General features: G+C 44.4%; 5 protein-coding genes across 6 annotated transcripts; 1 reads left to right on the top strand and 4 right to left on the bottom strand.

Annotated features, from left to right (window-relative positions):
* Window positions 1-181: 181 nt before the first annotated feature.
* LOC115563200 (uncharacterized) lies at window positions 182-2,926 on the bottom strand. Of its 2 annotated transcripts, XM_089258855.1 has the most exons (3): window positions 2,782-2,926; window positions 2,323-2,723; window positions 182-319 (listed from the first exon to the last, which is right to left on the bottom strand). In XM_089258855.1, the coding sequence occupies exons 1-3, from the start codon at window positions 2,908-2,910 to the stop codon at window positions 226-228; spliced, it is 624 nt and encodes a 207-aa protein (XP_089114981.1). In that variant the 5' UTR covers window positions 2,911-2,926; the 3' UTR covers window positions 182-225. The 2 variants fall into 2 exon arrangements, with proteins under 2 accessions (XP_089114981.1, XP_089114980.1); XM_089258854.1 differs by lacking the exons at window positions 2,323-2,723; window positions 2,782-2,926 and adding an exon at window positions 731-927 and having other exon boundaries at window positions 182-672.
* LOC115565687 (uncharacterized) lies at window positions 1,053-1,557 on the top strand. The gene is made up of 2 exons (XM_030390891.2): window positions 1,053-1,122; window positions 1,204-1,557. The coding sequence occupies exons 1-2, from the start codon at window positions 1,111-1,113 to the stop codon at window positions 1,522-1,524; spliced, it is 333 nt and encodes a 110-aa protein (XP_030246751.2). The 5' UTR covers window positions 1,053-1,110; the 3' UTR covers window positions 1,525-1,557.
* A 3,830-nt stretch (window positions 2,927-6,756) lies between the features above and the next one.
* ms(3)76Ba (male sterile (3) 76Ba) lies at window positions 6,757-9,489 on the bottom strand. Its single transcript, XM_089259247.1, has 2 exons — window positions 9,102-9,489; window positions 6,757-9,049 (listed from the first exon to the last, which is right to left on the bottom strand). The coding sequence occupies exons 1-2, from the start codon at window positions 9,374-9,376 to the stop codon at window positions 6,808-6,810; spliced, it is 2,517 nt and encodes an 838-aa protein (XP_089115373.1). The 5' UTR covers window positions 9,377-9,489; the 3' UTR covers window positions 6,757-6,807.
* Window positions 9,490-11,598: 2,109 nt separating this feature from the next.
* LOC108650592 (polycystin-2) lies at window positions 11,599-13,861 on the bottom strand. The gene has a single exon (XM_018099779.3). It carries the CDS (start codon window positions 13,829-13,831, stop codon window positions 11,645-11,647), a length of 2,187 nt encoding a protein of 728 aa, XP_017955268.1. The 5' UTR covers window positions 13,832-13,861; the 3' UTR covers window positions 11,599-11,644.
* An 870-nt stretch (window positions 13,862-14,731) lies between these two features.
* LOC108650237 (polycystin-2-like protein 2) lies at window positions 14,732-16,981 on the bottom strand. Its single transcript, XM_018099356.2, has one exon. It carries the CDS (start codon window positions 16,979-16,981, stop codon window positions 14,732-14,734), a length of 2,250 nt encoding a protein of 749 aa, XP_017954845.1.
* Between the last annotated feature and the right edge of the window lie 2,498 nt (window positions 16,982-19,479).

The following is a 19,479-nucleotide window of genomic DNA, read 5'->3' as shown; positions in this document are numbered from 1 at the left end:
CTTGGCTAGCCAGCCCTTTGAGACCTTGACATACATGCGAAATATCAATGCCACACGAAACACTCGACATCAATTATTTGGACAACGCTGCGAACAATTGTTTTCCCCTGAGTACGTGACTCCAATACCAAAGCAAATTAAGCTGCCCCACAGCAGTTCGAATTCCATCAATCAGATTCAGTTATTAAGCATTTAGAGTTTTATTTGCAGTCATATTAGGAGTCCTTACAAAAGAACTGGAGCACGGGCAGCATAAGCCAAAGGCGAGCTGTAGGCCAGAGGACTGCTATAAGCCAGAGGAGCAGCCAATGGAGCAGCAGCGTATTTCGCGATGACTGGAGCAGCAACTGGAGCAGCCAATGGGGCAGCGGCGTACTTGGCAATGACTGGAGCTGCAACTGGAGCAGCGACTGGAGCAGCCAATGGGGCAGCGGCGTACTTGGCAATGACTGGAGCCGCAACTGGAGCAGCAGCGATCACTGGGGCAGCGGCGATTCCATTGTAGTTGCGGGCGAACACCTGGCTGCTGGTGGCAGTCACGTAAGGAGCAGGAGCTGCAACCACTGCAGCAGGAGCAGCAGCCACAACGGGTGCACTGTAGGCCAAGGGACTGCCCAGGAGCAGACCAGGCTTGGCAGAGACGGCGGCGACGATGGCGAGGATGACAACGGCCTGGTTATAATTGGAGTTCAGTTTCTGATTGCGGGGATATTCCTTTGGCTATACTCACGTATTTGAACATGTTGAGGATGTGTTGGTGGTTCTGCTGTTGGGGATAGCTGAGAACTGATTGATAACCCACTGCAGCTGGCAGTCGATATTTATACCCAAAATCCGTCTTCATTCGGCTGTGAGTCATGTGGTTCATTGAAATGCAGAGGCAGTTGGTAAACACAGTTAAAGTTTAACATTTTGTAGCCATTATCAGCTCTGCTGTTTCCCATTGATTAATGTATAACACGTCGTAGGGCCAACGAATTGACAAAATGCAGCTGTAAGGTCAAACTCGTAGTCCTCTTTTGGTATAAATACCACGGCTTGAACTGTTGCAGGGCATCAAAGACCCTTTAGCTCTCTTCAGACTAAGAAACTAAATCAAATCCATTCAATATGTTCAAATTCGTAAGTTGAATATTCACTTCATTTGATTCAAATGAATATGATATTTACTTTTCTTCTTCTTCTTCTTTTTCTTCTTTGCAGGCTGTTGTCATCTTTGCCATCATCGCGTGCGCTGCTGCCAAGCCAGGTCTGCTGGGTGCGCCTCTGGCTTACAGTGCTCCACTGATTGCTGCTCCCGCCCCGTATGTCACCTCCTCCAGTAGCCAGGTGTTCGCCCGCAATTACAATGGAATAGCCGCTGCTCCTGTGGTCGCCAGCTATGTGAGTGCGCCTCTGGCTGCCCCCCTTGCTGCCGCTGCTCCTGCTCCAGTGATCTCCAAGTATGTGGCGGCTCCATTCGCTGCTCCCTTGGCCTACAGTGCTCCCCTTGGCTATGCTGCCCCAGCTCGCTTTATACTCTAAGCAATGCAACTGTGATGATCGAAATGAAATGAAATGAAATTATAAACATAAAATGTAATTAACTTGGTTTTTTAATATTATTATGTTACACTCTCTATCGTAATAGTTCAGCTCAGCAGCTAATAGAAGCAATTATCTTGAGTTAGTCTAGGCAGACATACATGGGTAACTACATCTGCATTGCCTTCTTGAGACATTCATTCTCTTCACTTTGCAATTCTCTTTCGAAGTGGCTTAATTCAATCTACAAATAATATCCTATTCAAACTAAGCAGCTTAGTTTTTATAGCAAGACCCCTTTTGTGGTTGGAGAGTGAGTTGCCGATGAATCTCGACAGCTTCTAGCAGTATTTAATTCATATTAAGAAAACTATTTTTCTCAATCTAGAGCCACTGAGTTTCCTCAAAACTTGGATAAATTAGCAATCATATCTCAGCTTATGAAATAAAGCTTTGAGCTCCGTAAACTCTTCTATGAACTCATTTAATGCAAATACATATTCATACATTTTGCTCTCCACTTCATTTCAGAATTTTATTGATATGTGAATCACTTCGTATTTACCATTAAATATATTTTATTGACGACAAGCTTTTCATTTAAGTTATTAAATAATAGTGACAATAGAATAAAAATGATCTTTTTGCCATTTCTTATGTAACATAATAATTGAAGCTTACAAAATGCCCACAAAATGTTCGATTTCTATATGAAACAACATATATTTCAATAGTCTTTTCGTTTATTTAATTTAACCAGAATATTCTTAAAACAGAATAGGGGAAGCAGCAGCGGCGTATGTCAAAGGTGAGCTGTAGGCCAGAGGAGCAGCCAATGGAGCAGCAGCATATTTCGCGATGACTGGAGCAGCAACTGGAGCAGCCAATGGAGCAGCGGCGTACTTGGCAATGACTGGAGCAGCAACTGGAGCAGCGACTGGAGCAGCCAATGGAGCAGCGGCGTACTTGGCAATGACTGGAGCAGCAACTGGAGCAGCAGCGATCACTGGGGCAGCGGCGATTCCATTGTAGTTGCGGGCGATGACCTGGCTGCTGGTGGCAGTCACGTATGGAGCAGGAGCTGCAACCACTGCAGCAGGAGCAGCAGCCACAACTGGCGCACTGTAGGCCAAGGGACTGCCCAGGAGCAGACCAGGCTTGGCAGAGACGGCGGCGACGATGGCGAGGATGACAACGGCCTGGTGATAATTGGAGTTCAGTTTCTGATTGCAGGGATATTCCTTTGGCTATACTCACGTATTTGAACATGTTGAGGATTTGTTGGTGGTGCTGCTGTGGGAAGTAGCTGAGGACTGATTGATAACCCACTGCAGCTGGCAGTCCATATTTATACCCGAAATCCGTCTTCATTCGGCTGTGGTTCATTGAAATGCAGAGGCAGTTGGTAAACACAGTTAAAGCTTAAACATTTTTAGCTATTAACACCTTGCATGCTTTTTACTGTTATTTCCCATTGATTAATGTAAATCACGTCGTATGCCCTAAAACTTCATCAAATTCAGACTTAAGGTCAATTTTCGATTTCTTGCAGCTGATATTTTTTTTTTTTGTTATTTCTTGGAATATGTTCAGCCCCAAGGCAAAATGCAACTACAACATTTGTAATGCTGCAATTTACGTTTTTAAATCAACTTTCAGCTTTGCACTGCTGTCAGGGGATTCATCAGATGCTGCTGTTGCTGCTGTTGCTGGGTGTCGTTCAGTTGCTGTTGTGCTCAGTTGCTCCAAGTGCGAGCGCTGTTCCAGCTCCAGCAATGTGCTTTATACTCATGGAATTTCTGCTGCTCCGTTGCCTAGGCTGCCTCTGCCTGCTGCTGTTGCTTATGGAGCTGCTGCCTGGCTGCCGGCTGCCGGCTGCTGTTGTAAGCCGAGTCTGAAGCTATTTCAAGCTAAATAAAAACTCATCATCATCAGCATCGACTGCATATCCCTTAAACTGCCTAAATGTTTCAAAACTGTTTACTTAGCATACACACAGATGCTCTGCCTCACTCTCTCTATCTCTCTCGCTCTTTGCGCGTGGCTTTTCCACATGGTTATTTGTTAGTTTCGCGAGTTTATCTGAAATGCTTTCATGGCGCATTTCATGCATTGATGCACAATTTCAAAAGCCATTTCTGGGCTCGCGCTCGCTGATAGACGATAAAATCCTTAGCATGCGAGCAAAGCAGTGCCAAATCCCTGGCATATGTTATCGCTTATTGCTTGGCCCCGCGCATTTGTTTAGGCTCAGCTGGAGTGTGAGGGGGCAGGGCGAGGCAGTCGGCAGTCGAGTAATTTGATTAGTTGCAACTTGGTGAAGTTGTTTGTAATTACAAAAACCGAACTACAATGACAGCAGCTGCGTAATTGAATTTACCTTTGCAGCGGAAGAGGCGAGGGGCGATGGGCGGGCAGTCAGAGCCATGGCCAAAACTGGCAACTGCAACCAGAGTTGTGTGAAAAACTGTGCGACTTTCGCGTTCGCCTCTAAATAATTAAAAGTTCGCCCTTGTTCGGGCAGCGCGTTGGCCGCCCATTTTGCGTTTTTGTTTGCCATTTGTAATTGCTGTTAATGGCAAAAACAAGCAACGGTACATGGCCTTTTGTTAACCTACGGGAGAAAACACACTCCTACCCGCCCCCTCCCCTGGCCAAGCAGCTACACGGATTTTGCATTAAAAAATCACGCGCCCAGCCCAAAACAAACTCCGAACGGCGACTGCATCTCCATGGCTGGCGACACGGACTAGCCAAAAAGTAGATTTCATGTATTTATGTAAACAAGTTAACATTTTTTTTATTTTCTTAATTTTTTTTTGTCTGCATGTTAAGTAAAGAAATTTGATAAATGGCGACAGCGACACATTATAATAATGTTGGGGAAAAGTTTTTGTGGATAATTTGATTAGCGCTGGATATATGCAAATGTGAATGGATGTACATACATCTACATCTATATGTAGATAGGTGAAAATTGCGGAGCTACTTGAAACTTACTTGGTGAATAAAGCACTGTGTAGGCGAGCAAAGTTTGCATAATTGAATTAGATTTAAATATGATATATGATATGATTATATGTAGTGTCGATAGATAGGAGACAGCAAGTACAGTGAGGCAAAAGTAAATGTATTAATTTTAAAATAAAGTCAGCAGATATTGTATATTTAATTTTACTTTCTACAAAATATTTTCTTTTGCATATCTATTTAGACTATATCAACATTTATTTAGGGGATGTTTTAAGTTTAAGTTATTTCCATGATATATTCAATAATATATAATATACAATATATAATTTGAAGATTGTAATTTAAAATGAACAAAACATTATTCGGGTTGCCTTATTATAATAATACAATTTAAAAAGAATTGTTTTAGATATAATTTATTAAAGTGAAATGAATAAAAAATACCCTCATGATTTAAATAAAATTTAAAAATAAATTTAACAATACAAAAGCAATAAATATAATAAAAACATAATAAAAAACATAAATAAAGAATAAATAGATATAAAATCAGTGTGCATATTTAATTTAAAAAAAGTATGTACGCGTATTTATAAATAGAAATATGCATGTCTATAAATATTAAAGTGTGAATAATTCTGCTAATAATGAATTTGAACAGATACTTCTACTGGAGTTAAATATTTTTAATAAATTTTTACCCAATACCATGCATGAACCGATATTTCGATAAATAAGATTTTATTGTAATATCAAGTAATTGATATAAAAATAAATAAATCAATAATTTTAGCTGTCTATAAATTTACATTTTCCTCTCTAACAGAGGCTTTCAAAACATTTAATTGCATTATGGAAAATATAAATTTAAATATAAATTGATATCTACATATGTATAAATTCACTTTCAATGACCCAATTGCAAAATTCTGCTTGTATTCGAGTCGCTACCAATGATCCACTCGAAATCGTGCCCACACCGACCTTTGGCCGAGGCAACGTCCTTGCTCAGGCGACGCATCCTGTTCGCCTGTCTGTCGCTAATTAGGCTAAACAAATTATGGAATATAATTAATAGAGAGCACGGGAAAGCAATTAACTTTTTGTGATAAGCAACGGCAGATTTATGGCTATCTCCGGGCTATGCCTCACCCGAACTCCGGGCTCACCAGGGTATACATACAGCATATACCCTGGAAAAGTAACCCAAAATGAATTGGAGATATTTTACAATTCACGTAGTGATATTTGCATTTTTGATTACTACAATATTTGCTGCATTGCTTTTTGTTTATTCGTAGGTGTCGAGAGTCGAGTGGGTTGGCTTGGAACGTGTCAAGCAAATCAAAGAGGTCGATAAAAACCAGAAAGAGGCGCAGCTGAATGGGTGGGGCATGCGCCCCTATTCGAATTGGCATACAAAAGGTCAGTGGGGCCCAGCCGCCTTTTGGGTTATTTCTTTATGCAAATCATCGCCAGGGATTGGAGAGGAGGGACGGCATTTGCATTTGTTGTGGGCGTGACAAGGTCTGATTATGTTATTGTTGTTGCTGCTATTGCTGTTGGTCAGGGCCTCGTTTCGCGGTGTCATTTGCTTAATTTGTTTGTCGCGCTCACACGCATTGCCAAAGAGATTCAATCGCAACGCTTTTAGCCCTGCAGACAATGGCCAAAACAGCCAGACAATGAGAGCCGTGTATTATATTTCCAGGCAATTATTGAAGTTTCGGGGGTGTGCGGTTTCGTGTTCAAGCAGCAAAACCTTAAAAGAGGAATTACGGCGGAGGAGGCAGCCACTCGAGGGCAGAAGCAATCACACCCACACACACACTGAGCGAGTGGGCGACAGGAATCGGGATTCGGACGGACAGACGAAGGGCCGGTGCTGACGTGTTTCGCTGCAGTGAGCCACACTTAACCTTGGCTATATACGGCCGAGGACACGCCACTTAACTTATGAATTAAATTCCAGCGCTTAGCAAGTCCCGTTTGTCCGTCGTACGGCATATTTGATGGGCCAGCACTCACGACTTTAACCCAAAAAGCGCTGCGGGCTGCCAGCTGCCAGCTGCCAAAAGCTCAGCCGAGAGAGCAACACACACAACGAGCGGGCGAGAGAGCGAGAGAGCATCTGCTTGACTCTCGAGCGAGCTTTTTGCATGCCATTCCATTCAGCGCGCTCTTTGCTTGCAGAGCTTTTCTCTTAAACTCAACGGGAAAGAGCAGAGGACTATGCGAAATTCTTTATTAGTTGCAGTTTGGTAGAGTGTTGCATTTCAGCGATAATTGCAAGGCTGCATACATATCACGTCAGGTGGGATAAAGTGATACGAATGTGCCGCTACCATCGACTATGGGCTTCATGGGCTTCATGGGCACAGTTATTACCCTGGGCTTACGATGGTTGGCGGTGAGCAGGTAGAGCTTCTCCAGCATGGTATCGGCCAGGGATGTGTTCATCGCGTAGACCTGAATCGCACCATTCTCGTACACCTTGGCCACCACGCCGGGCACCATCTTGTTCACATAGTGGACGTACTTGATGCCATCGTGTGTCGGCTCGGCGCCCAGTGAATACGATTGGCTGAAGTCATCGATGCTGATCTGCCAGGTGAGCTGGGCGATGTGCACCATCTGCGAGTGCACGGCATTGCAGTGGGCCAGCTGAAAGCTCTGGGCGCTGCCCAGAATCTTGGCCAGCAGCGCCCTCTGGGTGTCCAGGAGCACCGCCTTGCTGCGCGCATTTATGATCAGTATGTTGCCGTTCTGCCAGATCCAGGCCATGTGGCCGCCCTCGAAGTTCTGCTGCAGCACCTGGACATCGCTATTGAAGATCGCATTGTCCAGCTCCTGGGCCAGCTGAGTCACATCGATGCGACGATTCGCCTGCAGTGTGCTGTACAGCCGCACCATCTTCATTTCGACTAGCATATCCATGGGCTCCGCCTTGCGCTTGATCGGCTGGCGCAGGATCCGCAGCTGCTGCAGTCGCTGATCGAGGTGCGAGGGCAGCGCCGGCAGTTGCAGCACCCGCTTCAGGCTCTCCAGGCTCCTCTTGACGGGCCGCTTGCTCTGCGGATCGCGAAACTCGCTCATGCTCTGATCCACGAGCTCATCAAAGTCCTGCAAACGGCGCTGAAAGCTGTTCTGCCACGGCCCTACGTTTATCTTAGGCACTATCGGGTTGATCTTGCAGCTGGGCTGCAGCTGGCTGCACTCGCTGATCTTTGCCTCGTAGTCGATGGCCTCTGCCTTGGGCTGTTCACTGGCGGGCATTGACTCGATGCGGGTCTGCACCACGAGCGACAGATCGTGGCCCACTTTCTGCAGCCACTCCTGCACGACCACGTCCTCCGGCAGCAGCCCGTTCACACTCACTATCACTGGCTGATCCGTCGTCGTTGTCTCGATGATTGGCTGATTCTCCAATATAATCAGATCATTGATATTTACCTGCTGTAGCTGCTCCGCCGGTGGCTCCACAATGATTATCGAATCGATGGCCTTCTGCAGATCCTCATTGTTGACCACGATGGGCGGATTCGCCTCTGAAATTTCCACAGTTGAAGTTATTATCTGCAACGGTGGCGGAGGTGGTGGCAGTGGCGGCGGTGGGGGCAGTGGTGGTGTTCTTAGAGCTGGGTCGGACGCCGACGGCGACGACGACGGCGGCGGCTGCTCTGAGAGAACAGTTCCATCTGGATCCACAAACGCTGGCAGTTCTGTTGAGGCTGGGCAACTTCTCTGTTTCAATAGCTTGGGCATCAGCATATCACGCAGCTTTTCTCTTTGGTCTTCATCTCCGACCATTGATAGCATAACTTGGTAGTCGTGGACGTCGCTGAGTGGCGCGTACAGGCGCTTCGACTTCAGGAAGTCCGTCAGGCTTCGCTCCTCTTCCAGGCCGAGGCTTATGCTATCGAATTGAATGTGGTTCACATCCTGCTGCTGCTGCATTTCCATGTTCTTTTCCCATTCGTCTCTGTGGGGGAATTTGTCGTTGTCGATGGACGCGATGGCTGCATCGATGTCGGCTTTCTGGGCCAGGGTGAGCAGGGTGTCGCATTCTCTTTTGGGTTTCGGCGACAACTGAAACACGGGTGAGAACAACGGTGGGGGCAACGGTGAGGACATATAGGGGAAGATATCTTTCCTGCTCGTGCCAATTAAACAGCAAGCTGGCCACTCGGCAGTTTGGCTGTTATCGTACGCCTCGAACCTGTGCCAAAGCTCCTCCGTCGTGGGCAAATTCGGTTCAGCGGATTTCGAAGTGGCCAATGGATCCTCAGAGCTCGCGTCCATATCATGGGAGTCCTTTTCGGCAATCCTTGACTTGCGCCTACGAATAGGCTCAGAGGTTTTCAGCTTGGGAATGAGGTAGCTCGAAAACTGGCGGTTTAACCTTTCGACGCGCTCCGCCGGGCGACCGCGCAACCCAAAATGCAACACGGAACGAGGAAACATGTAGGCGACAGGTAACTTCTTTTCCTTTCCCTTTTCCTTTTCCTTCTCCTTCTCCTTTTCCTTTTCCTTTTTTTTAGCATCTGGCAATCTATTAAAATAATAATAACATTAAAAACAGAAGAGCTTGGTATAGTTATTACTCATTGTACAGTTGAGCATGTCCCATCCGCAGTGGTGCCCACTGCGATGACGCCCGCCGTGGCTTTGTCACTGCATTGGGCGATTTGGGGCGTTTATGTTTGTGCCTTCGTTTGTGCCTTCGCTTGTGCTTTCGGCAATATTTATGCTCGTGCTTTTTCTTCTGCGCGTTATTTCCGTTATGCAACACCGGCTGCTGCTGTCTTTGATCGGCATTGCTCGATTTGGCTCTGGATTTCTTGTGGGGCCTCTGATTTATCTTTATATTCCGCGTCATGGTTTCTGTTTTTCATCAATTTTGACACGTAACGAGTGCTGAAAAATGTCACACAGCGCCAACAGAAAAACAAAAAACAGTGTTGAAAAATAAATTTCGATTTGTTTGGCATTTAATTGAAATAACATTTCAGCAAATGTATATTGATGATGTATATAGATTATGTGGGTTGTCGACGGTATTTTCAATAAATGTATATAGTAAGATATAAGAAATTAACAAATAAATAAATTTAGCAATAATAATCTACCAAAATAATAAATTAGATAAAAAAAATAAATAAAAATATTTTTTTTTAAATTGTTAAATAATAAATATATGGGAATGAATTACCTGAAGACTCTTAAGCGGGAGAAGACAAGAGGACATGACCAACGGTCCACTGGTCCATCATCCATCATTATATGCTATCATTTGACATAGGCTCCGAAGCTGTCTTAGACCGCCGGATCCTGACCAAAGCCGGATGTGCAGGAAGTTTTCCCAGCATATCCTGAAGAATAGCGCAGTTCATTGCAATGGTGTCGCGTCTTCAAGGAATTGCCATGCTTTAGGCCGCAGCTAAATATATTCTAACAATATTCGGCTGGACTTTTTACCTTCATTTGAGACTTTCTACAAACAAATATTTTATTTCTGAGCAAGCGCTGGAAAAATTGAAGCCGATGTTGCCTCGCCAAGGGGCACTGAATAAATGTAGCTAAAATCAAAAGGGCCATAGGCCTTGTTTCGTTTTTGACAGTTATGTCAAGGCCTCATTGTGAGCAAAATGATTGTAGAATATTTCCAGGTATTTGACAGCTATGTTTTTATGAAACAGTAAAAAATGTCAGTTCTTGACTGTCTTGCTTGTTGCTTATTGCTGAAAGTGGAGGACTTTGCTATTATTAATTTTCTTATATAAAAATATTAATAATAAATTTATAAAAGATCGTGGTGAATTATGGTATTTTTTATATGATTTATCCATTTTTTATTCTACAATATTTTAAAGTTGAGGCAAGAGTGAGTATTATGCAGTCAGTGCTGCTTTTAATCCACTCAAGTTACTCTTGGAATTGCTTCAATTACAGAGTCTAAAATGCAGACAGAGCTCTCTTACTTGCATAGTTCAACAATTTAAAGTTGGCACTAAAATATGTTAACATGCATTTAATGCACTGTTACTAAAAAACATTCCATAAAAACTTGCTCGACTCGCACTTGCATTAGGAAGTTTTTTTTTGCCTTTTTTATATTTTTTATCGCTCCACCCCCCACTTAAAGCATTTAAAACTTTATAGGACTTTTGATTGGGACACTATTTCTTAGTGTCTGGCACACACACACATATCTATGTATAGCTGTACGAATAGTCAGGTAGTTAAAACTTTTATATTGAGCCTGAGCGGGCAGGAATCATTCGTGATCTCTGTGCCTGCAACTGGGCGTGGGACAGAGTGTCCTGTCTGGCCAAAGTTACACTGACTGCAAGAGTGCTCTGTCACTGCTCATTTGTTGCTAATAATTATAAAAGTTTACACAATGCTCCCAAGTGACACACACACACACACACACACACTGGCGCATATGTATGTGCACACATTATGCACCCGAAAAAAGTTGCAGACAGTCGGTGGGTGGGTCGTAGGGCGTGGGGCGTTGCTGAGGGTGGGCTAAAGTTTAGCGCCGCTCGCAATTGTTTAGTTTAGCTACATTTGCTGTTGATCAAAAATGTTTGCGAAACTGTTTTAATTTTTTTTTTTTTCTCTCTTTTTTTTAGTGTGGGCTCTAACAATAACTGCAGCCTCCGATTACACAAAACCGAGCAGCACAAATAGTTTTCAGCAACGGCAGCAGCCTAAAAGCATGAGGTATTAAATTTTTATTTGCTAACCTATAACAATTGTTCGAGCGCTCGCCAGTCGGCAGTCCGATGTGCTGCTGCTGCTGCGCTGCTGCGCTGCTTATAAGTCAACTCCGTTTTGGACCGCAGCCAGGCTGCTCAGGTTCCGCAAGTTTTTGCAAACAAGTCCAACAAAGCCATCACCAAATTGCCCTAAAAGCCTTTTCAAGTCGAAAGTTTTCTCTGTTTGCGCATAATTATTTATTTGTGAAGTCACCCAGAGCAGGGGACAGCAGGGGCAGGAAATGAAATAAAATTAAATGGCAAATGAAAAATTTAAAAAAAGGGAGAAAATAAAAAATGACAATACACAAAAACTAACTGCAATTATAAATTATTTGCTCTAGCCGAGCCGAACCGAGCCGAGCCGAGCCGAGTCCTGCTCATACCATGCTGTCATAGGGCGAGTTCGGCTCTTTGTCCTTTGGTTTGTGTTTCTTGTGCTTCTTTTTCTGCTCCTCGATCTCGGCAAACAGTAAGTTCTCCAGTATTTCCATTTGTATTTTCAAAACGCTCGATATGGAGAGCGTCAGTTCAATGCGCTCCCTGTACTCGACCTGAAGCAAGTGCTCGTCCTTCTCAGCGGGAGGGTTGGTATTCTCTCGCTCGCGCTTGTCCAGCATGATTTGCACATTCTCGGCGACCGTTCGTCCGTTGCGCTTGTAAAACTTTTCCATGCATAACATCCTGCCAAGGATTCGAAAAGCATTGTCGAACTCCACGCGCAGGAACTGAAAGAATGTGATTTGCTCCTTGAACTTGGCATCGCCCAGAGTCTTGGCTTCGATGAAATACGTGTTCATCAGACTGGAGAAGACGTTCATCAGGAGCACCGCGATCACAAACCCCATGGTCGCATACAGAATAACGCCCAGGTACTTGCCACCGTGGAACAGATCCTCGGGTCGGATCTCGCTCTTGAAGCCGAACGAGAAGCACAGGATGGAGACAACACTGGTGAACGCATGCATGAAGTACGAGTTGTTGTTACCATTGATGACGCATGTGGCGATGCCGAACGCCCCCAAGAAGATGACAGTGGTCGAGCACGTGATGAGCAATGGCATCCACGCCGAGAACAGGGTTCGTGTGAATATCTGAAACACCCGGGCGAACTGCAGCACCTTCCAGAGGCGCAGCGTGGTAGCGCTGATCAGGAAACCGGTGAGCATATTGCACAGAAAATACAGGCGACCCGGAATGCGAAAGTCAAGAAACTCCAGCTTATTGGCGCCCTCCAGCCTCTTCAGCATTGAGGCCACAATCGATGCCCGCCATAAGATGACGGCAATCAGTATTATGTTGACCACAATGATGAACGCGTCCATCTTAAACCAGATGCTGCGCAGCTTTGACGGCTCGTACCAAATGTTCACGATGAACGCCTGAATGAACTCCAAGAACGTGATCAGGTAGACGAGCAAAATCAACAATCTCGTATACGATATCTCCAAGGTATTCACAATCAGTTGAATGCTGTCGCAGCATATGTTGGGTATGATGCCGCCGAAGGGCGTCTGCTCCACCCACAGCGTGCACACGCTGAACATGTCGGCGTCGATGTTGTAGAGCGTAAAGTCCATGAAGACGGCGCTCGTGTTGTACGTCAGCCAATTGTAGTCGGATAGAAACTCAAGCACCTTCTGGGTGTTCTGCTGGGCGCGACCGAGCAAGGCCACATAGCCCTTCAGCTCGGGATAGTCGTGCACCTGGCCATGGTGATTGAAGTTGAGCACAAGCTTCTCGAGGAATTCGGTTGGCACCATGGGCACCCAGGGATCGTAGACACGCCAGTACTTGTCCGCATAATGGTATTGCTGATATGGCAGCTGCCAATCGGGCTTGTAAGGCTGTTCCGTGTACTCGGGACTCCCGTAGCCGAACTGCTCCTTCGCCAGTCGGAGCTGGCGCAACCGCACAACGCCCAGCAGCCTCGCCTGGCTGATGTGCGTCCATTTGGAGATGCCCACGGCGGCGTCGCCCCGTTTGAATGCCTCGACCAGCGACGACTGTATGAAATCGAACAGCTGATTCAGATGATAGACCTCGTTGAGGCCAACGTAGATCGAACGATTAAACATAAAGAGATCATTCATCGTGGCAGTATTGTAGTAGGTCAGCTCGTTGCGCGAGACCAGGACAACCCCGGTCAGCACCAGAAAGTATGAGCCATAGAGGTACAGGTCGTGAACAATATTACGAAACTCGAGATTCAGCTGCTCGTTGCGGTAGCGCTCGGTGATCCGCATTTTCGACTTCATTGACCGCAAGCGCAGCTTCAGAAAATCCAAGCGATTGTAGTTGTTCATATTGTCATCCTCCTTGCGGTACAGCGGATATTTGGCCATGGCATGCGGCCAGAGGGACATCTCCAAAGCGATAATGACGAACTTTATTGGGTCGGCGATCGTCATCTGGAAGAACAGCACTATGACTACAGCCAGAAGGATGTTCTTCGCAGTCATCGACTCATGGTCAAAGCCCGAAAAGTGAATCATGACGCCCATGCAGGTCACGACGATGACAGTGGTCAGCAGCATGAGTAAGTGGCGTCTGGTTTTCGGCTCCATGATTAACAAATTTCGCACGATATATACATATATATTTTGTATATTATTTTATTTATTTTTACTACCATGCGGTGCTGCCAGCACCGGAAATAAAATGATGTAATTTCGGAGAGTAGTTTCATATGAACTTAGCCAATTGCTCGAACAGAAAAAGGCCAAGCACCTAGGTTTCAGTTCGAGCTCAAGAGATGCTTAAAAAATATTGTTTAATAAAAAAATAATAATAACACATAAATAACTGAATAAATAGAATACAATACCCGAAGGTAGCAAAAACTTTTTAAATAAAAAAGGTCCCAAATAAATAAATAAACAATTTTATGAAAAAAAAAAAAAATTAATTCAATAAAAACAATTGAATAAATGATAAATAATAATTAATAAAATCAATAAATAAATAGGTAAACAAAATCAGTAAAATAAAAAAAGTAAACAAATAGTTAATAAATAAATCAAATAAATCATATAATGAACCCAACTAAAAAAAAAAACATAAAAATTATTAGTTTTTATTTTAAACATGTTTAATAAATTTTCAGAATGGCTTCTAATTTTCGCTACTAAATAATATTTATATTATAAAAATACTAAAGTATTTTTTATTATTATAAAAAGTCAATTTAATACTTCGTATACCTCATGTTATTAAGAACATTCTTTTGTTATACTTTATATTAATATAAATGCTATATAAAGCAAATTTCATGACAATAATTTCTTTTGCAATACTTAATATTAGGTGTGTCCCTTACCCATTTAAATATCAAGTATGGGAAGAGATAGTTCAGTTAATATATGCATAAATATATCCATTCAGTGGAAATTAAAACACAAACTCCTAGTTAGCCGTAAATTTCTTTATTATATTTCGGGACAAATTGCGATTATTTATGGTACTACTTATCTACGGTACTTGTCTTCTTGCTCAGATTCAGACTCGGAAGCTTCATACGGTGAGTCCTCAGAGTCTCTAACTAACATCGCCTCAGTGAAGAGCATGTGGTTGAGCAATTCCAATTGGGTCTGCATGAGAGCCGCAATCGTGTGCATCCGCTCAATGCGCTCCTTGTACTTATCGTGCTTCATTTGCTCTTCCCTCTTTTCGATGTCCTTCAGCTGCTTAACGTGATCCGCGCTTTGGGCATAGAACGTCAGCTTTGGCCTGTACCCCTTGGCTCTGCTCCTCAGTGCGATCTCGATGTTCTCGTGGACTGTGCGATTGTGACTCTTGTAGCCCCTCTTAAAGCAGGGCAGCTCGAGAAAGTACCGGAAAATTGGTGCGTATTCGGCGCGTAGAAATTGCAAAAACGTAATCTGATTGTAGACGGATCTGGCCTCCATTTTTCGCCGAACATGACCGAAATAATCCCTGATCGTTGTGATAAATAGATTCATCATCACAATGACAATGAAAAAGGCCAGTATTACGTAGAGAACCAGGCCAATAGGGGCGCCGCCATGCAGCAGATCGGCGGGGTTTAATTGCCGCGAAAGGCCCAAGGCAAAGCACACTGACGAGATAATGCTATTCGTTAGGCTCGCAAATTGGATCGTATAGTTGCCATTTATGATGCCCACGGCCATGCCGAAGCCAAACAGAAATATCAATATCAACATGGCCGTGCTGGCCAACGCCTTCCAGGCCGCATACAACGTGGCCGTTATCAATTGAAATACCCTGGCGAACTGGAGGATGCGCCACAGTCGCAGCGTGGTAATGCAGACGAGAAATCCCAACCCCACCTCGATTGCGATGTGCACACGGGCCGGAATGCGAAAGTCGATAAACACCAGGACGTTGGCATTCTCCACCCTTTTCAGCCGACTGTTCAATAGAATCTGATGCGTGACCAGCAAACAGATCAGCGTGATGTTCAGCAGGATGATCGCTAAATCCAGTTTGACCCATGTGCTGCGGAGCTTGTTCGGCTCGAACCAGAGCATAATGATCACCGACTTGCCGAACTGCAAGAACACCAGTATATAAAGGAACACTATCAATATTTTGTATATCGAATTAAAATCATCGAGCATCAGCAGCTTGGCGCTTTCAATGTGCGTGGCGTACTCAAACGTTCCGTATGCCGTCACCTCGACGGTCAGCGTGGCCACGGTGAACATGTTTGCGTCCATATTGAAGAGCGTAAAGTCCGCGAATATGGCGCAGGTCTTCGAGCGTGTTAGCCACTGTTGATCCGTCAAATAGTTAATGACCAACTTGCTGCTGTTGGCGGTGCGTGCGAGCAGCGTTGAGTAGCCGTCGAGTTCACTGAAGTCGTGCGCATAGCCCTGATGGACATAGTTCAAAAAGAACTTGTTTTCGGCGGAGAGGGTGGGATTGATGGGCAGCCAGGGTGTGTAGATTTTCCAATATTTATTCGTGTACGGCAACTGTTGGTAGGGGAGCTGCCATCGGCTCATATAGTCCCTGGTTTCATACTCCAGATCCTTCCAGCCCATGTGATAGCCCTCCTTGACACGCAGCTGGCGTAACCGAACAACTCCCAATTTGGCAGTATGATCGCCGTAGAGCCATGTTCTCAGTCCAGTCTCTTCGAAGTCTGGGTCAAAGGGCTCCACAAGTGTCGACTCCACGAACTTATAGAAGTCAGCAAACGAATGCACTTTCTCCAGTCCCCAGCCGTGCGAATTATTGCGCACAAAGAGAGCCTCCATGTGCTTGGTATTGTAGCAGAGCAGCTGGTCCCAGGTCACCACCACCAGGCACATCAGCAGAAAGAAGTACCTGCCGTAGAGCCAAAGGTCGTTCGTGATCGACTGGTAGAGCAGATTCAGGGGCTCATTGCAGTGCTTGTCCGTGGCCACCAGCTGGGAGCGCAGAATTTTCAGCCTCATCTTCAGGTAGTGCATGCGCGTATGAATCTTGGCTGTCCGGTCCACCGAGTAGCTGTCGTGGCGACTCGGCCACCAGGCCTTGTCCACGGCCAGAATGAGAAACTTGACCGGGTCGCAAATCACGAATATTAATACCGTCGCCAGAAACGAGTGTATCATAATGCCCACAATTTTCTTTACTTTGTGCCTATAGCCCGACAGAAAGGAGCCGCAGATTAGGCAAATAATCATTATGACGATGGTGGCAGTCAGCAGGACGCTCCTCTTTAGGAGATCCACCACTTTCGACCTCATTCTGAGCTAATCTTGCACTATAATCATTACGAAAATGTATATATGTATGTATGTATTTTTGTATGTAGCAGTGCTCGAATTGAATTGAAGTATATTGAACTGAAGTACGATGTCTATGGAAGAAAATTCAAATATAAAGGAACAAAAGTACATTAAAATTCATAAATATAAATAACATTATAAATTAAATTAAATTGAATTAAATTCAGTTGCCATAAGTAATATTATTATAAATTATTAATATTTTAGAATTGAAGAAAAAAATACAATTAATATAATTAATAAATATTTTTTATTTATTATAAATTATATTCTAATTGCTAAAATTATAATTTAAAAAAAAAAATTGAAAATAATTTTGGAATTTCGTCAACTTAAATTTTAATTAATTTTAATTTAAACCAAGATTTATTTGCCACCAAAGGTAGCAGAAATTTTGTTTAATTAAAAATAATACAAATTGTAAATAAAAAATAAAAAGAGAGCAAAGAAAATGCTATTTTAATTCCGCATGTAATGGCATTCCAATGCCAGACTTTCGCTTCTACGTATATTTATTTCGCATTGTTATTACGCCCATTATGCAGCTACTTGATGGGGGTGTGGCAAGTTTTTGGCCACCCACCCGGAAGGCAGTCATTTTTTAGCTGCAGACATATGGCCGGGGCAGCAAATCTACTTAGAGAGCCGAGAGACAAGCTCAGTCAGAAAACTTTGGTGTAGAAAACTTTTGAGGCTAAGTGCAAGTCTTTGGAAAAACTTTAATTTTTTTATTATTTTATTTTATTTTTTGTCTTTTGGTTTCTGTTTTACAGTAAAACCTTAGCCGAGCAACCCTGTCGACTCTCGACTCTCGACTCTCGACTTTCCACTGTCGACTGCGTTTTGCCCACATCTCTTTTTGCGGTCAGCTTACTAACGACTTTTCGATACGGAGCGCAAAAGTTTTGCGCTTGGCCTAGTAGATAAAATTGACGATAGCCGGTCGTAGCTGGCTTGCACCTGCCTTGCAGCAGCTCTTAGTCTAATCTCCGTTAGCTGCGTGAGACTGAAATGGGCTGCATATTAATAAGCTGCACAAATGTTTGCCAGCTGCCAGCTCCTGCTGCAGTTCAGTCTATTAAGCGGCACAATGGACTCATGCCCCAGCCCAGCTGGCTGGCTGCGGGGCAAGCAACATGCAAAACATGTTTGCCCCATGGCCCACCCCCGACTCCTGCTGGCCCAGCCCGAGCGCAACCAGTGCCTTTCTTCACTCAAACTCAAACTGTTTGCCGTTTAGTTTCGCATAAAGCGAACACACTGCAAAATGCATAAATCTTTGTTGGCACTCGGCTCGGAGCTCAGACTTTTGGAGCTAGGCGCCCGGCTCGTTGCGGTGGCTGCCTTGGCGCCTTGTTTGTATCACGTTTCATTTGTCAGAAAAAGGCTTTGTGGCATTTTATTGCCCGGCCAGAGCTCGGCGCTGCAGTCGAGTGATCCCACAATTGCAGCGCGTCTGATTCAAGTGAAGTGCGAAAGACCGACTCGAACTGGATTCTTGACATCAACTTTCCATACTCTTTAAAGTATTTCCGTATATATGGTCTGCAGGCTGTGACTATCCTTAATAATATTTGAGCTCTGCCATTAATCATACAAATAAAACACATATTCCTGAGGCTTTCTCAGTGCTGCTCAGTTGCTGCAAACGTCTTCTCAGCCCACCAAAATCAAATTAAGTAAAATTAAATGCAACAACAAACAGACAAGCAAAGCAAAGCAAATGCGAATGCGAATGCGAATGCGAATGCGAATGCGAGCGTAAGCCAGGATATGATTCCTTTATTTAATATTTTTTCCCTCCATTTTTGTTCTCTCTCTCTCGCTCTTTTTTTTTTTCGCAAGCACACAACATATGCGTCCCGTTGACAAATAAAGTTTCCAGATATGTGCATAGAGCAGACAGCCAGAGAGAGAGAGAGAGAGAGAGAGAGAGAGAGAGAGAGAGAGAGAGAGAGAGAGTGGGCACACATTGAGAGACAGATGGGGAACGCACAAGAGTAAACAATGCGAATGGGCTGGTGGGGGTCACATGGCAATGGCAATGCCATGCATGGAGCGCCAAGCTCCTAGCTCCAAGCATGGAGCGCACTGCTAATGTACACAGACAACAACTCCCCAATGAAATAGTTTATGGTAAACCGCAATGCGAAAAATGTCACCTCTTGGCAAAAATGAGCAAAGCCAAAGGGCGGGCGAGATTCAAAGATACAAAGCAAAACATAGAGATGGTAAAGGCAGATAGAGATAGACATAGGGAGGGAGAGGGAGAGACATAGAAGTTGTGGTTCAGCTGGTAAAATAAGTGCGGAAGTTGTTTGCGGCGCTGGCAAAAGGCAAACGGAAGCGGCCTATTGGGCAATGGCGGCGCCACAAGCGGAAATGAGCCAACTTGGCTGCCATGCCACATGAGGCGCTGACTTTGGCGCTAACTCAAACACCCGACAACACGCGGC

The sequence above is a fragment of the Drosophila navojoa genome, chromosome 4 (assembly GCF_054131105.1).
Source record: "Drosophila navojoa isolate 15081-1374.11 chromosome 4, UAZ_NAV_1.0, whole genome shotgun sequence".
Lineage (NCBI taxonomy): Eukaryota > Metazoa > Arthropoda > Insecta > Diptera > Drosophilidae > Drosophila > Drosophila navojoa.
This window is presented reverse-complemented; position numbering and strand designations above follow the sequence as displayed.

What these genes read in the sequence shown, in the direction of transcription:
- LOC115563200 (XM_089258855.1), bottom strand. Translation starts at nt 2,910, where the DNA reads ATGAACCACAGCCGAATGAAGACGGATTTCGGGTATAAATATGGACTG. An exon ending in TCCTCAACATGTTCAAATAC is followed by an intron (nt 2,724 to 2,781) that starts GTGAGTATAGCC and finishes AATTATCACCAG; the next exon opens with GCCGTTGTCATCCTCGCCAT. An exon ending in TACAGCTCACCTTTGACATA is followed by an intron (nt 320 to 2,322) that starts CGCCGCTGCTGC and finishes CGCGAAATACGC; the next exon opens with TGCTGCTCCATTGGCTGCTC.
- LOC108650592 (XM_018099779.3), bottom strand. Translation starts at nt 13,831, where the DNA reads ATGGAGCCGAAAACCAGACGCCACTTACTCATGCTGCTGACCACTGTC.
- LOC108650237 (XM_018099356.2), bottom strand. Translation starts at nt 16,981, where the DNA reads ATGAGGTCGAAAGTGGTGGATCTCCTAAAGAGGAGCGTCCTGCTGACT.